The sequence below is a fragment of the Lepisosteus oculatus genome, chromosome 8 (genome assembly GCF_040954835.1).
Source record: "Lepisosteus oculatus isolate fLepOcu1 chromosome 8, fLepOcu1.hap2, whole genome shotgun sequence".
NCBI classification, from domain to species: Eukaryota; Metazoa; Chordata; class Actinopteri; order Semionotiformes; family Lepisosteidae; genus Lepisosteus; species Lepisosteus oculatus.
Genome location: NC_090703.1, coordinates 5,589,208 through 5,606,284, shown reverse-complemented (window position 1 = coordinate 5,606,284; position 17,077 = coordinate 5,589,208). Strand labels below are relative to the sequence as shown.

Genomic DNA, 17,077 nt, shown 5'->3' with positions numbered 1-17,077 from the left:
GCCGTTTGGAAAACGAGGTTTAACCCATTTAAATGTCAAGAAGAGGAGACCCGATAGTATGAAAAAAAAATGTTTCTGCTAATTTGTTATTGTCATTTCAGATCAAAAGGAAAATACTTGCAAATCTACTTAGAGAGATCACATAATCTATATGTACTGTACCCTTCAGGAAATACAAAACGAAGCATTTGTATTTAATCAGGAAAACACCTAATTACTCAATCTCGAGCTGTTTCATGTCATGGCTCATCAGATCTGGACCACATAACAGGCAGCATGAATTCTCCACACCTTGGGTACGCCCCAGGCTGATGTCACTGAGAATGTGAGACAGTCTGGGATGTTCCAGGGACATTATTTAAAGAGACCCGGCTGTTCTCGACGCCACAGAGGAGACACAGGGGATCAGGGAACGGAGACTAGCTCTTTTTTTTGTTTCCAGCAAGGATTTCAACAAGACTTCAACTACCTAAAGAAGGACTTTACTCATAGAAAACCGTCTGTCTGTAAGCTCCTTTCTTTTGACTTAATTTCTCCCCTCACACTTTCTTGGGATAATGAACCTGAGGTTCTGTAGTTTCCTCTTATGCTTCGACCCTTCTTCTGATTTTGAAGGCATGTTGCTTAGTAACCAGGAATACATTGGCTTGTAGCACTGTGGACATTATATGAGACTGGAGGCTATAATTGAAGCAAAATTGGACAACCTCATGCTCCAAGTGGATTTTTTTTTCTCTTTTGACAAGACTAAACAACAGGTTTGCTATGATCATTTTTCCCCCCATTGAAAAACATTTTTTTTGTCCTCCAGTTATCACCTGAAATATTTATACTGGTGGATTAAAAAAAATTGCTTTCGGTTACTGAGGTAAAAAAACAGTCCAACAGATAAATTCGACTTTCATTTTGTTGTTGTTTTGGTTGAGTTGTTAAACTGGGGGATATGAAGAAGATGATGTATTTACCTTAATGCCTTTTCATTTGACAAAACGTTACGTGTGCTTACAGCCGTTAAAGTTTCTGTTGTATGTTGTCTTTCTTCTACTGGTTTCTCGGCAGATGCTCTGTGAACTACAGCTCGATTCTCCTGCTGCAGGTGCGAGATTTCATCATCATGCTCATTCAGCTGACTGCTTTACACGCTCTGGGTAGGTACCGTGTCTCTTCCGCGAAACTTTCCCGGACTTAACCGCAATAACGAGGGTTGACGTTATAAAGTAAATGCTTATTTGTTTTGAGAATCTTTGAACGAATATTATCCATCTTTTGATGACAATTGTCAGAGCAAAGCGGAGCCTTTCTGGTGGAACATATAACCAAGCCACCCCGTCTTTAAAAGGTGGAAGTAAACTGGAGCGCACGAACACGGATAGAACATGCAAACTCCTCACAGAATGACTCCCAGTCTGGAAACGTACTCGCAACAACAGAGTTGGAAACCAGAAGCGCTAACAGCCACTACACTCCTCCTGTTGTCGATCCTTAGAAGGTTTTATTCCGGGGTTTCCGGCACTATCGAGCTCGCAGAAACGGGCTCCGGAGTTGTAACATTTCTGAACAGTTTAAACGAAAACCAATAAGTATTTTTGCATCATGGTTAGGTACATTATTTTACTTTAATCACCGCCTCTACCGCATGTGGATATGTGATTGGACCATGCCAAGATTCTGTTGTTTTGTAATTTAAGTTTAAGATCTTTTGCTGAAATACCTACGATAAATAACAAATGTGACCGAGCAGGTCTGACGTTTTGTTTCGTTTCCACAGGTATCCTTTCTTTGGCGTCTAACGCTTTAGGAGCCGAAGCAGGTGGTTAGTATTTTTATATTTTCATTTTGAGATTTTTTTGCTTGCAATTATATTAGCAGTCCACTAGAATACGTATCCTTGTTGTTTTTTTATGGTCATATAAAATGCGATACAGCATGTAAGCAATGAAATATGAGAAAAATAATACTTCACGGTCACGCTTATTATTTAGAAAGGAATATTCAAAGGACGCTTTATCTTTTTCTGCAGGCGAGGTTTCAAAAGTAAAAATGTGTGGAATATGAGGTCGTTGAGGAGTATTAACGCATTAATTGATTTCTAAGAAACAACCTTTCAATTGTTTTTCAGTCGACGACAGGTGTAGAAATAAACTTTTATTGTTGCAGCTTCGATCATTTAATTAAACGACGACCGGTAATTGTGAGTTGAATCATAATAGGCAGCGGAAATAAAACCGTCCTGTCTGTCCTGCTCACCTCAGTGCGCGTCCTTGTGAACTGCACGACGCGCGGAGCCGACCTGGTGCAGCGAACGGCGACTGTGCTCTGTCCCGACAGCTGCGTGCCCTGGCAGCTCTCGGTCTTCGGAACAGCCGTGTACGCCTCTCTCTCCAGTGTCTGCGGGGCTGCTGTACACAGGTAAAGTGCTTTTTTTTATGAGTCGTGCAACTTCAGAAGTCAAGGTGGACCTCATCGTTTACCTTCCGGGTTTGGGTTCTATCAAATTGCAAGAATTAATTAAGCGCGGGACGAGGTTTTCTCTCCGGACAACGAAGGTTTTAGCAACCTTCGGGAAAATATTATGCAATGCAATCTTTAAATTATAGATTCGCTAATTGAGTGCGAGACGTTTAACGTGTGAAAGTTATCTTTTTTTAAAATGGTTTGAAGTAAGTTTTTTTTATATGTCATTATGAAGAGTGCATTTCTTTCACTGTCGGAGTAACTGGGGCAATCCTAACATTTCTTGGTGGCGTTATTATGTAAAATTCCTTGCATACTTTTTTTCCATATCGTGTGACCTTGAAGTGTTACTACTCTTCGAAGGAAATTGAAGAAATTATTTTCTATTAATTAGAGCTCGTGGTAAGTTTTTCGAAGTTTGTAGTAACTTTTCGTGCTTAAACAGTAGTTCACTTCCTTTATGTGTTCAATTCCCAATATTGGAATGCTAATATTGGTCATTAAATATATTGTTTTTATGCGTGAGTTACAAGAAGTAATATTTGTTAAAGGAAACAAATTAAATCACTATAAACCTTTTTCAGATTATTTTGTACATATATTTTACCGACAATGTATGGTACAGGTTTCATCGTCGAGATGGAAAAAAAAAAACTTTTTGGGTAACCGCAGTTTCTAAATCGTCTTTAAAGCAGGTTTCTGGGAGAACATACTGCAGAGCAGTCAATATTCAATTGAGATACTGTATACCGTTGGATAAAATCGTTGATCCTTTGAATTTGCTGGACAAAAACTGAGATGATTTCACGGTAATACAGTACAACAAGCAATAAACCCACAGAATCCAGAAGAAAAGTACAAGTACAGCAGAAGCGGAAGAAACAGTAGGAAAGTTACCTTTTACAGAAACTTCTCATATACCGCCGTCTGTTGGTCATCTGGACGTAAACACGATGTATTGGTGCAACCTATGCAACTTTACAGCCATCGTAGTAAGACCATATAACATACAGTATTGGTAATGGCATCATACTGATGCTAGTCTGTACCAAGCAAATATAGCTGGAATGATGATGGAAAATTTCTTTGATTAACCTGGAGGTCATGTATATATTATTTAAACCATCGAGGTTCCAATAATTAATGTGCATCTTAATACTACCAAGGTATTATACGAACTCCACATATTTTTTTAGAAAGCAGCCCATGCTCTTACAGTATGAAGTACCCAGTCATAGCAGTAATTGAGCACAGGAAGAGCTGTGCTGTGTTCTGTGCTGTTTCTGGATGGAGGTCTCAGAAGCCAGCAGGGTGCCCCGATCAAGCTCTTGAATTGCATTAGCTGCTCTGTTTTCTGGCTTCGAGTACAGTGTGACTGATTTGGTTCCCCTCCAGACTGACCGACCCAGAGAAACAGACAATTATTTCTCCTTGAATCGGAGTGTACTTTTGGCTGCGGTGGAGGATACCGAACACAGGACGGGAGGCGCCAGCACAGCGTGAAGAGGAATGGAGGAACAAGTTCAAAGCGGAGCATGCACGCACAGACATACTAGTGCCCCCTGTGGGAGAGCAGCTCGCCTCCGAGCCTGCATGATTAGGACTGAAACAATGTGTCACACTGTCACATTTTTGGAAGAGGCTGGGATTTTTTTCCCCTTCGAACAGAACTCCTCCGTCCCGCTGTGTAACCGAAAACTCACAAACCCTCAGGGCCCAAGGATGGCTGGATCAGGTGATATTTGAGCACATTCCCCAGATGTCCATAAGGATGTGTGTAGAATTTTAGCCACTTCATTCTTCAACGTGGCTGACTTATTTGTGTTGGAGGAACTTCATCTCAAAAACAAATTGGCCCTAGTGTGAGTGTGTTTGTGTCTGTCTGCCCTGCCCTGCCCTCCCCCACAACCCTAAATTGGAGAAAACAGTTCGAAAATGGATGGATGACTGGACTTCATCTCATATGAACGTAAAAGAATACACACAAGGGGAGGCAATTCGGCTCACATTGCTTGATACAAACAAATTGGGTTAGGTTTTATACAGTAGTCCATAATTAACTTGCCCAAAGTACGTACGTCTCCTGTTCAATCTCGCGCTGTACTTTTGTCTTCAATTTAAAACCATGGTCTAGTCGTCTGGCCAAAGAAGGGGATTTCTCAAAGCAGGGGCAATTTTCAACGACTGGAAGAAAAGTCTCATTTTTCCCTGTTAAAGAGGAATTTTGTTACTGAAGGATACTGTACAAGGAGTTCTTGGGTCTTATTTAAGGCAGTTGGACGCAAAACCTGGCCGGACCGACACTGTTTAGCTGGATGCCTGTTTGAAACCGGAGCTGACTTGTGTTGTTTTACAGTACAACTGGCTGAGTCGCACTGCGATACTTTATTGCAGCACGATCTCTGAGTGAGGAAGGATGGTTTCTGCTATAGCAATCACTTCACTATTCAGAAGGATTCGAAAAGCCTCCTTTATGGAAAGTCTTTTCATTTTAGTCTTAAGAGTAGGGATGTTTCTGTGCTATATGGTCGCAAATAAAGTTGAGTTTTGTTTTTGTGGTCATTAGTGGAAATTTACTAAAAAATACTAAAATTATTTATTAAAAAAATAAAAAAATGTATCATTTTGTTTGACCTTATAATCATTACGGATATCGAGCCCAAGGACTGTTTCTATTCGCATTACTGCTGTGTTTGAAGGGGGTAAACTTGCAGCTGAAACCTATACAGACAAAATAGAGCAAACAAACACAATAATGAGCAAAACCTGCAACAAATTGCTGCCTTTCATTGATGAAAGACAAATCAAGCCAGTCTTTCTAACCACATGACTGTAACTAGGCAGGCACCAGTCGAGCGAAGCTTCCAGATCTGCTCAAAGATGTTGAGGGGGTTTCCCAGCAAAGTCCTGACAGCACAGACCTGCACTGGCTGACTTCTACAGGAGGGGCAGGAGAACATCCTCTGAGCTGGGAGAGCTTACGTTAAATGTACTTAAGCTACAATGTAATGACATTCAAGGATGTTTGATCCAACCAAGATAGTAAATCTTTGCTTGGATATGAGTTTTGAACAAAGTACAGTCAGTTCCGTTACAACTGCAAGTCAGCTTTGTTTGTCCTACTTTAAATTTTGTTTATGAAGACATCTGACATTCTAGTCAAGAGGATGAAAAATAATGTAGAAACATTGACACCCATGTTTCTCAATACTGTTTCTGCTTTATTGTACACTTTTCGAAGGTTTTGAAGGAAGCGCCCATCTTGTTGCTAAATAAATAAATATGCAGTACTCCATCTCCCTCTGTTCCTCACTACTCTTCTCCTTTCTCTCTCAGGGGTGTGATCGATGTATCAGGAGGACCTGTGAGATTTCAGAAACGGCCTGGAAGAGAAAACTACCTCAGTTCTGACGCCCATGGAGTCAGATCTCAGTCCCTTTCTAGATGGAGTGCGTCTTTCTCTGTGTCCAGTAGGTGGCGCTGATGTCCCTCGTATTTAGTTTTTCAACAAGGGTTATTGTTCCGCCAAGAGCAGAATTCCTAGAAAATCATCGTCAAATATTCGTTTCATGTTTTAGCATTTTCATCACTTAGTTTCTTAGTTTAGAACCGTAAGCTGTGTGATAGTTTTCCTTTTCTTAATAGACACATTTCTTTTCTTACAGCGATTCTGTGCTTTTGTATTTAAAGTTCTTTTTCTTCCAGTCACTAGAATTTGTTTAGCAGTTCCCCTTGATTAATTACTAATTTGCGTTATAGGCACGTTAGTCCACGTATATCCACGTTATTGGATCAGACATCAGTTCCCAGCTTCAGCTCACTTTTGGGAATGGAATTGGTTCATTAATGTATTTAATATCATACTGTATATGTTGTTCTGCATTTGATCACAGGGGAGTTATGTAGCACGATTAGGAACGAACTGTCAAAATTTCACAGAAGTGTCTGAATTTCTAATGGACTTTCCTTCAATCAAATTAAAGTAAATGAAGCAGAAGCAATAAAGTTTTCATTATTTTTTTAATTGAATGATTGATGCTGTGGTGTGCAGATGTTCAGACCAGCTCACGTTTTCTTGTGCATTCCAGGGGTTAAGTGCAATACCCTTTGGCATATTAATATACAGTAGGTATTAATTCTAAAACACGGGCATACTGTCAATCATATACTCACAGAGGGAGTCTAGTCCTTACGATGATTTACTGACCTGTCTCTTCTAGAAGCTGTTGGCCAGACAATGGAGGTATCCGGTCAGCTCGGTGCTACAGCGCTCCCAGAAGCAGGTATGTGCAACTCAGAAACCTGACCGATTTACCTCCTCAGTTCTGTACTCCTTCTTCTTCAATATGCTCTACAAAACCAGCTTCTAATCTGCGCCCTGCCAAAAACTACTCCGGGTATTTCTTTTGAAAGACCAAAACAACATTAATTCTTCTGTAAATACCAGCACAAGCATATTGGTTTGCAAAATGGTGACTGCTAGCAGAATCTGCCATCAAACGGTAGCTGTGAGTTAAATCCAGCATTCCTCGTTGCGGGCAATGGAAAAAGATTTGAGCAAGACGAAGCAAAATGACTCAAGATCGTGATGGGTAACTAAAGAAGCAGAGGAGTTTTGTTTGAAAGCAAAAAAAAAAATCAGCCTTCTGTTTGTTTCTTACCAGCCAAGAAGCCTTCAAAGAAAAATTCCAAAAAGGTCTCTCCCAATGGAAACAAAGGTAAAATCTCTTTGACAGTGCAGTGAAATGATACTGCTGCCTCTAGTGGATACATTTGCTCAAAAGGTTCAACTTCTAACGACTGTATCAAGATTTTCTAATTGATTTACCATGTTTCCACCATGCTATTACTTTACTTTACCATGGTTTCCTACAGCTTGTACCATTCCCAACCAGACCACCTCATGCTTTATGATTGTATTCGCTATGATTTTACCGTTTTGCTGGGATTTTTCCTTGGTAGACCATAGGGCATTCTGACGAGGGCGAACCAGCTGTTCTGACTGCGTCCCAAGACTGCAGTAACTCCCTCTCTGTCCTTTGCGGCAGACTGCCAGGTGGACATTGCTTTCGTGCTGGACGGGAGTTATAACATCGGCCAGCGCAGGTTCATCCTGCAGAAGAACTTCATCGGCAAGCTCGCCCTGATGCTCAGGATAGGGCCGGAGGGACCCCTTTTCGGCATCGTTCAGGCCAGGTACAGCAGACCCGAGACCTCGTCCTGCGTGGTTTGCTCAGAGTGGGACTACACAGGCCTGAGTCCTGAGGGGGGTCCTAGATCTCTGTCTGCCTCGGCCATTTCTGTGTTGTCTGTAAAAAATAACTTTAGATCAAAAAGTCCCAGGTGGCAGTACAGGAAAAATTTGGTACGTTTCTGTTTCATCATAAATATTAAAAGCAGAGATTAATTCCACCCTGAAAAGCAAAAAGAATGACTTGTGTTGCACTGTTTCTCATTCACCTTCCCTCCGTTCATCGCCACCTTTTCTTTCTTTAGTTTTCTTCACAGCAAAACCTGGGATGTATTTCCTTTTACCCTTCAGTGTGGCATGAAGCTCTGCTGCTTCTCCTTGTAGCCCACACACTCACACAGCTCCTCACCTCATTCTCCCACGGAAAACGAGCTCCGGACCCTTTCTTATGTTCAAACAAACTTAATTAGCAGGGTTTTTTTTTCTGGTTGTCCCCCCTCTGGGGTCGGTACGCAAACTGCTCCCATTCCGGCTCTGTGACTTTGTCTGTCCATCGTTATGTATCCGCAGACCACGGCGTTTGTGGTCATGGCATAGCTCACGTGTACTCAAACTGCGGATGACCCAGTAGGATGGATGGTAATGAGTGGTAGACCAGGATCAGTAACATTTACAGTAATACTGCAGGTGACTTCCAGCCCTGTGAGTGCCGTATTGGATCAGGGATGGTATAAAGGCAACAGGGGTCAAAGTGCTTTGTTTTCTGACTCTGCTCTTTCTCTCCTCCAGTGAGAACCCCAAAACTGAGTTTCACCTTAATAGCTTTACTCAACCAAAGGATGTGATTTTTGCCATTAAAGAAATGGGTTTCAGAGGTGGAAATACCAACACAGGTAATTATCTCCTGCACTGAATTCATGTTTGAGTGTACGAAAATGATCACTGAGAGAGACAGATGTTGCCAGTACCCCTACACATTGTGCGTTTGTGTGTGTATTGCAGGCAAAGCCCTGAGGCACACTGTGGAGACGTTCTTCAGCTCGGAGAACGGGATGCGCAAGGGCCTGCCTCGCGTGATCATGGTGTTCGTTGATGGCTGGCCCTCGGACGACATCGAGGAGGCCGCTACTCTGGCGAGGGAAAGTGGTATCAACGTCTTCTTTGTTTCCGTGGCCAGGCCGACGCCGGAGGAGCTGGGCGTGGTGCAGGACCAGGCCTTTGTGCAGAAGGTGACGGCAACCGGCGAGCCGCCGCCATCGGTCTCCATAACGCCTTCCGCCCGACCCGCCTCTTGGATAAACAGCAGCACGAAGATGCTCTTAGACGTAAACTGCAAGACCAGATTCCAAAGCTATCTGCTTTTAAAATTGCATGAGGATCCTAAAATGGAATATTTTGACTAAAACTCAAGTTGAATACCCATGCTGCCTTTTATTTTAAATTTCTGGCATAAAATCTGAAATACTGCATTGTTTGAATGTTCTGCAGCTTTGGTAATGCTGAAGCACAAATCAACGTAATATTTCTTTACAGATCCCTCTCTGACTTCACAGTGTCTGCCAACTGCACTGAGGAGCTACTGCCTGATGCCTCTAAAGCTATCAGAGCCTTGATATTCAGTGATAGCTCTAGCAATCTCAACCCTCAATCTCACTATAGAACCTAATTTTAAGATTGTGGGATTTGTAAAAAGTAAAAACTTTGAACTCACACCCAAACAAGGCTCCACAGCTGAAACCTTGTTTCCTATCTTCTCTTTTCAGCGCGGAATAAACCTTTACTTGTTCCTTTGCAGCCTGCGCATGCTGAGGCAGCTCCCTACGTGAACTAAAAAAGAACTACAGTACTGCCTACTTCATAGTGAATTGTAAAAAAAAGAAAATTTGGAAGAATACCGCTTTACATTTTGTTTCCATTTGTGCCTCCTCCAAACCCAGGCTGTTTGCAGAGACAATGGCTTCTTTTCCTACTCCATGCCCAGCTGGTTCAGTACCACCAAGTATGTGAAGCCTCTGGCACAGAAGCTCTGCAGTGTGGACCAGCTTCTGTGCAGCAAGACCTGCTACAACTCGGTCAATATCGGCTTCCTCCTGGATGGGTCTAGTAGCGTGGGAGACAATAACTTCCGCCTGGTGTTGGAGTTCATCGCCAGCATCGCCAGCGCCTTCGAGGTCTCGGACACCGGGGCCAGGATTGGAGTGATCCAGTTCACTTACGACCAGAAAATGGAATTTGGCTTCAGTGATCACAGTAATAAGGACGATGTCCTTGCAGCCATTCGGGCAGTGCGCTACATGAGTGGCGGGACGGCTACCGGAGACGCCATCACTTTCTCGGTCAGCAGCCTGTACAACCCCCACAAGAGCGGAGCCAGCAAGAACTTCCTGGTTGTCATCACGGACGGCCAGTCCTACGATGATGTGGCGGGCCCAGCTCTCGCAGCGCAGAAGGAAGGTAAGCTGAGCTCAGCAGAATCGCTTTGCTTGCGAGCGGGAGCAGGTCAAGGTGGAAGAGGGGCAGCAAGTCTATCAAATCCATCACAAGCTCAAGAGTAAAACTAACAATTACACATGTAGGAAATGGGGAGCTCGTGATGGACTGGCCTCCCACCCAGAGAGTTTCCAGCCTTGTATCTGTTGCTTGCCAGGATGGGCTCGGGCCCCCCCCGACCCTGTACCGGATAGAGCGGTTTGGAAATGAATGGGAGGTTTTGATTTTGAGCAACGGACTCCACCATTTGCACTCGCCTTTTGTGAATGGAAAGAACCCACCCCAGCCCAAGCTACAGTATGCATGCCACATGTCAGGTCCTCTAGTTCCCTCAGCTGTGCTAGTGGTCAAAGACACAGGGGGATTTCTGGCTCCCTAATCCGCTGTTCTTCTCCCATCAGGTATCACGGTGTACTCAGTAGGAATAGCCTGGGCTCCTATGGATGATCTGAAAGCCATGGCCTCCGAGCCCAAGGACTCCCACACCTTCTTCACCAGGGAGTTCACGGGATTACAGCAGTTTGAGCAGCCCATCATTAAGGGAATCTGCAGAGACTTCATGGAATCCAACTAAGGGCACCGGGGAGGAGCAGGAGTTGCCCCGATGGAAGGTGAAGGAGAAACGCCAGGAGATGACAACAGCAGCTTAAAGCAGGCTTGTTCCAATAGCATTGTATAAATGCTTCGCACCTCTAGATGTGAGGTCTATCCTACATAGTGGTACAAGATAGAAAAGCAAGTCAAATAAGGTACACACTGTAAAACCTAAGCACTATTTATATCTGTTCTTCATGGCAACACAGTGATTGGGTATACATGCAACAAACCCTGTGCGACTGTTAAAAGAGATTTTACCGCAGAAAAGCACATGTAGGATCCTGCTCGTTTCTCTATCCATCTACCGACTGAGTTCCACAAACTTTCATACTTTTTTATACACAGGGAAGAAAGGAAAGACTACATCTGGCTCCATGTACTATGAGATGGCATATATGGTAAAGGCTAATGACATTGTACACAGGTGGTAGAATGGCTATTGCATGCTTACTCCTTATTGAGAACCTGATTGGCTCATTTTACAGTGTAGAAATTCAAGCACTTAAAAGATGTAAAGAGGACATTGGAACCCAATCTTTCTCAACCCTGTAAGTAACTTATTTTTCTTGCTATAAAGAATATATTGTTAGTTTTTACTGCAGGTAATGAACCTCCTGAGGTCATGTGTCTTCATCCCCATTCCCAGCCACCACAGTCTAAGTTGCCATCTACTGCAATAAAACATTTATGAACCATAACAACAATACTATTACATTCCTAATAAGTCATAAATATGGTGTATTACTGTTGTTTTCTACACAAGCTGCAGTAAGCTAAATGAGTACTCCATGCAATCAATGTATTACTGTATTGTCAACTGTTGTAGTGTTGTATTTACTTGGGCCTAATAAAGCTTACCTTTAATAACATCCTTTGTTTTCTTTTTTTCAAAACAAGTCACTTGCACAGCTTTTTAATTGTAAAAAACTGTGCAAAACAATCTCCCAGTTCTGTGTGCCCAAGGAGTAGAAATATAGGATGTAGTGTAAATCCAACCTAACACTTGAGATTGTTTTTTTTTTACTCAGGTCAGGAATGAAAACTATTAAACTAAATGCAATCAATGTATCCTACAATGAAATAAATAGCAGATCAATGAGCCATGTATCTGGATAAAAAAAACTGAGCACAATAATACATTTTAAAAATATTTACATGAACTCATCAGTAAAACAGAGGTAACTATGGAACGGTCAAGTTGAGATGACATTCCAGTTTAGCCAGTTGCACTGGATCTTCTTAACTCCAAAGCAAGGGCTCCTACATGAGCTCAACAGTTAAGACAGTGTTCGGTGTGGGGATAGGCCCAGGGCTGGGCAGTCCTGCTCATCAATAGTACTGTAAGTGTGTCTGCAGGTGTTCAAAGCAGCAACAGCACCTGAAGATCTGGGAGAAACTGTTAAACTGGTCCTGTAAAGCCAGTGATGAGCTGATTTACATCTAGAACCAGAAGGAACACTACAACTGTTCCAGACATTTCTTGCAGCTGGTCTATTTCTTGGCTAGACTGAACACTGACTCCTGAATCCTTCTGGAAGCCTGCAAGTCTGTAGCAACATCACTAAAAAATGTTTTGTCCCTCCAACTGGCACCATCATTTTCCAACAGAAACAGTTCATTCCGGGTCCCAGAGCAGTCATATCTCCTGGTTTTTAATGCCAACTGAACTCTTTAGTCATAAAGGAGTAACAGGAGTTGACTTGCTTCAGCCCTTAAGAAGTTGGATGGGGTCAGTAAATACAAGCAACCTGAAAGTGGTTTCTGGGTTTCAGACCTTTAGTCCTTTTTAGGAAATCATTCCCACCTGCATCCTAAAGGGCAGCAATAATTTAAGCAAGCTGGAGGCTGATTTTCCCAATTTCTTCACAAGACAACACCTGCATTACAGTATTTTGAAACCAAAGACAGAAAGTGTAGAAACAGGTTGAAAAGGCCTAATGGCATCAACTGGGACACAAACCGAACTGTTGGGCATGCAGCTTGGACAGATAGATGCCGGGACTGTGCTGTCCAGGAGGTCCACCTTATAAACACTGAATACTGGCTGGAGAGTTCAACAAAAAGAATGAACAACTTTTCATAATGAAGTCTGGTATAATTCAGAAAAAAATCAAACATACTCAGGTATAAACAAAGAACGACTAACAATTTTACTTAAAAAAAACTTCGGGTACAAAAAAGCTCGTTTTTGCTTCAAGCGTTTAAAAAAAAATAGAAACACCAGACACTTAATTTAAGATGGCCACTCTGGAAAGGCTTCTATGTTCGTGCCACCGTGCCACCAGCCTGCATGCAAAAATAAATGTCAATATAGATGACGGAAAGGCCCAACTAGAAGCAAATCCTTTGGAATCTTTTCACCATTCAATCCACTTAATTTTGTGGCAGATGTTCTGATTAATTTTAAACGGCCAGAACACACAACCTTAAATCTTCACTTCATGCTGTTTAACAAAGACATGTTTTGATGTTTTACAAATTAAAACCTCTCAACTAAGTCGTAAACATTACAAGGAAAGCAGAAAACTAAAGCATTATCGCTCTGATAATAAAACAATCTGTCTCCTAACTGAGTTTTCAGATTTAGCTGGAAAGCAGAAATAAGGAATAAAGTTAATCTTATTAAAAAAGGACTAATTTATGCAATTCCAAATTCAGTGGCCATAAAACAGGAAACTCTTTCAAACGTCCAATTTAAAAAAAAAAAAACACAATACCAAACCACAGAAAACAGCAAGGTTATCAATATTAGGCCATTTCTGATTATCTGAAGGCTATATATTCCAAACATTTTGCTATGAAATTTTGATTTCCTCATTGTAAAAGCTTGAAGTTGATTTTTTAAAATCCCCAGTTTCTGTCCTGAACTAATGTGGAACATATCTCTATTTCTGAACAGATACTGGCGAATTAGGCAAATAATACAAGACAAGATGTACAGGTACACCATTTAATATTTATTATAGACATTTTATATACATTACTTTTCAACAGCTGTACTTTTGCTATGTGGTACAATCTTAAAAATTTGCTGATTCATAGTTTGTAAAACAAAACCTTACAAAACTCATCAAAACTCGCAAACTGATCAGAATTTTTTTTTTGTGGAAGACTAGAAAAAATACTTTATTGTATTAATCATGCATTACACAAACAAAAAAATATTTTGTTACACCATAAACTGAAGCATGTTTGGAAATAAAAATAAAAACAGGGAAAACATAACCAAACACAGCAGATTTTGAGCCATAAGTTCTGACCAATGCTTGCTATGTCAATTATCCAACTAGTTTAAAAAAAGATCTCTTCATGATCTCAAGCATTGTCTTGCGGTTCCAAGATCAGTCTCCATTATCTGACATAAAATAATATGTACTTTAAAACAGCTGTTTATATTAACTTTCCTTTGTTTTGAATTTCTGTTTGTCTGCTAGAGCCCCGTCTCAGATACATTTGGGCTCCTTCACACTTGACTCAACTAAAATTAAAAAAAAAAGACTAACAGAAAGTGAAATAAATAACAGGCCAATAGCATTAAGATGTCTAACCCGTGATAAATAAACTTGTAAATACAGTAAGATGTACAAAAAATATCACATAGTGATAGGATGCTTCAATTTATTTTTAAGAGTTCACAGTAAGAACTGAACTCTATTTTTTTCCTAAAGTCCTCAATAATGTTGTAAGACGGCTTTAAAGCAATGTCAGAAATAGCATCCGTAAGTTAGGACTAGTTGAGATCATCTCAGAAGTGTAGAGGGGTAGAGTGTGGTTACATCGCAGTGGGTCAGTGAGACCAACATGAGCAGGGCCTTCTGTTGTGAATAAAACTTTTTTTTTTTTAAACAAACATTTAAGCACTGTCATGACAGGCTATTTATATATAAAAAAGCTTATAAAAACTAGATTTTTTTTACGCAAAAAAAAGTTTCATGAAACTAACGCTAAAATATTTAGTCAATTTATTTTAAACCTTTTTTTTTAATGCTAAATGAAGATTAAAAGGGCAACCTGTGAGCTCAAAAACCAACTGAAGGGCACTAACTGAATGAGTATAGCTGTTTTGTGAGCTCACTTCCCCAAGCAGAGCACCACAGTCCTATCCCTAAGGCAGTACACAGAGTCCAAAATAATCGACCGTTGTAAAATCAGACTCCACGTTTACTTAAATACACCTACATAACAGATATTAGCTCAGTTCGAACCCAGTCAAGGCTACAAATACTGGTTTCCTGTTTTTAACTTACAGTAATTACAGTTTAATGAATTTTATTCAAGGAGTTTGCTGAGAAAGTCACCTCTTGCTCCCTGCCTCATCCATCTTCTGAGGCCCCGATGGAAAGGCAGCTCCGATGTAGTGTCTAAATGGTAATCATTACTCAATGCAGTGAAGCAATCCCTCTTCTGTGTCCAAGCTCACCTGCTATTTAGAGTTGGTATATGCTATCAAACAAATACTTTGGCAAGGGCATCAGCACCTGCACTGGCTATATATGCCTTTGATGGATGGAAAGCTACATCATAGATGGATTCGTCAGACTTTTTCCGGTGGGCCGTGATTTCCTGAACGCACGTCTTGCTGTCTAGGTTCCAAAGGCGAATAGAGCAGTCGTGGCCTGAAGGAAAGACAGGACGGAAGGTGAGCGAGACAAAGGCATTTGCCGATGAGGGCAGCACCTCTAACAAGTAAAGCCAGGTGGAATGAAGGCGGCACTCACTTCCTGACATCAGGTAGATTCCGTTAGGATCCACAGCCAGACTGGTCACGGCATCAAGGTGGGCCACCATTGCGTGGATGAGTTTACCTTCAGGAAGGAAACAAAAAGCATGTCTACCTCAAGAGGTCACACCAATAGAAAATAAAAGGGGAGGGGGGAGCACAGCATGACAAAACAGGTGAAAGTGTGAACTATGGACAGTTCTAATTTCATCCACAGAAGGTTATATTGTTGTTACTACGGCAAGGTGTGAAATCCTTCTTTACCTAACCTAGACTCACTGGCCTCTTGTCTGCAGTGGCCCATCTAAGACATTTAATACAAAATAGGAAGCTTCAAAGAGAAAGTAACTGCTATTTTATTCACCGGTAGTTTCATCCAAAAACATTTACAATTATTCCCAAACCACTCTGCAACTGCAGATACTGCACACTAGAGGGCCACTTTCCCCTCAAGTAACAGCTGAATTGGCTTGTAAGGGCAAGCAAAGGACAAAAAACACGCGCAACACAAAAAGATCAGCAGTTGGAAATGCCTTCTTGAAGAAAGTCCTCCCCACTTCAACACACTTTTTGATCACAATCTGAAACCCTGCCCAACCTTCTTTAATTGCACTTTCTAGAGTCTTCAATTACTGTTTGCATCCCAAGATGCTCTTCAGGGCACAGCTTCAATCTATCCACACAAATATCCACAGACCAGGTGGTCAGATCTGTAATTAGCAACTTACAATCTTGTTTTTTGGCTTCAAGACGAAAGCTTACCCGTTTTGTTATCAAAGAACTTGATGTGTCTGTCTTCGTGAGCTGTGATGGTGACGGGCAGCGTGGGATGACTGACCACCCTGTGTATGTGGTTAGCTACAGGAAGAGCTGTTAGACACAAAAAAAGATTTATATATCAATACAAGATGGTGCATAACATTTTCGTCTTCTTAAACTGAATGTTTTATGTCTACGATGCATCAGATTAATAATCCCCTTGTACTAAATATGAAATAAATATTTTTAAAATAATATTTTCAACATAAAATAAATAATTTTTCTTATTGGATATCCAAAAACCTCAGAACAAAATGGCGTGGTGAAGGCAGGTTCATAAGAATAATATTGGCAGCATTGTACATGGAGGTAGAGAACATTTTGATCTATCAGTAATGGGTCTGCAAATAACCGTTTTTCATTAACAGTAGGTTTTCTAAATCTTTAAAATAATTTGTGCAGCTGAACAATGTATTTCGTAAAAGAAGTTTAGGAATTTAATGACGGTTTGAGCTCCGACTCGGGATCTCTCTCAAGTGACAAGATCTTGTTGCACAGAGCATGTCTGCTAGTTGTGAGTGATTATGCCAAGTGCACTTCTTGGCAGGCTGATGTACAACGAATGGACTATCATTCCACCTTCTGACTCAACAAGCTTGCTCTTGGCGGCTGTTATTGTATTCTGCAAGGATTAGCGAAAGAAACACAAATCTCAAAACACTGTCCAACCTTCTTTTGGGGCCGGTATCAAGGGGATTATTAATACTCCGCATGTTACTAGATTTACACGAGCCACTGCTACTATCCGGCTTTGTTACGGTGTCATCAACTAATTAATTACACAGATCTAAAGAATAGGAAAATAA

General features: G+C 41.3%; 2 protein-coding genes across 7 annotated transcripts in view; one reads left to right on the top strand and one right to left on the bottom strand.

Annotated features, from left to right (window-relative positions):
* The first annotated feature begins 381 nt into the window (after window positions 1-381).
* Window positions 382-11,601, top strand: coch (coagulation factor C homolog, cochlin (Limulus polyphemus)). 4 transcript variants are annotated; one of them, XM_015350066.2, is made up of 12 exons: window positions 382-506; window positions 1,060-1,148; window positions 1,769-1,810; window positions 2,253-2,409; window positions 5,791-5,924; window positions 6,675-6,737; window positions 7,119-7,172; window positions 7,503-7,650; window positions 8,435-8,538; window positions 8,648-8,874; window positions 9,583-10,099; window positions 10,537-11,601. In XM_015350066.2, the coding sequence occupies exons 2-12, from the start codon at window positions 1,115-1,117 to the stop codon at window positions 10,707-10,709; spliced, it is 1,653 nt and encodes a 550-aa protein (XP_015205552.1). In that variant the 5' UTR covers window positions 382-506; window positions 1,060-1,114; the 3' UTR covers window positions 10,710-11,601. The 4 variants fall into 4 exon arrangements, with proteins under 4 accessions (XP_015205552.1, XP_015205553.1, XP_015205550.1 ...); XM_015350067.2 differs by having other exon boundaries at window positions 1,769-1,813; window positions 6,678-6,737; XM_015350064.2 differs by having other exon boundaries at window positions 1,769-1,813.
* A 2,067-nt stretch (window positions 11,602-13,668) lies between these two features.
* The window catches only part of strn3 (striatin, calmodulin binding protein 3), a 29,682-nt gene continuing 26,273 nt past the window's right edge, over window positions 13,669-17,077 (bottom strand). For all 3 annotated transcript variants that reach the window (XM_015350152.2, XM_015350153.2, XM_015350155.2), the window contains 3 exons: window positions 16,215-16,322; window positions 15,451-15,537; window positions 13,669-15,348 (listed from right to left, as the gene is read on the bottom strand). In XM_015350152.2, coding sequence (XP_015205638.2) covers window positions 15,179-15,348; window positions 15,451-15,537; window positions 16,215-16,322 — 365 coding nt within the window. In that variant the 3' untranslated portion in view covers window positions 13,669-15,178. The remainder of the gene's footprint in view (window positions 15,349-15,450; window positions 15,538-16,214; window positions 16,323-17,077) is intronic.

Coding starts and splice junctions, on each gene's coding strand:
- coch (XM_015350064.2), top strand. CDS start 1,115: ATGCTCATTCAGCTGACTGCTTTACACGCTCTGG. Junction 1,814..2,252: donor TTTAGGAGCCGAAGCAGGTG/GTTAGTATTTTT, acceptor TGCTCACCTCAG/TGCGCGTCCTTGTGAACTGC. Junction 7,173..7,502: donor CTCTCCCAATGGAAACAAAG/GTAAAATCTCTT, acceptor CCTTTGCGGCAG/ACTGCCAGGTGGACATTGCT.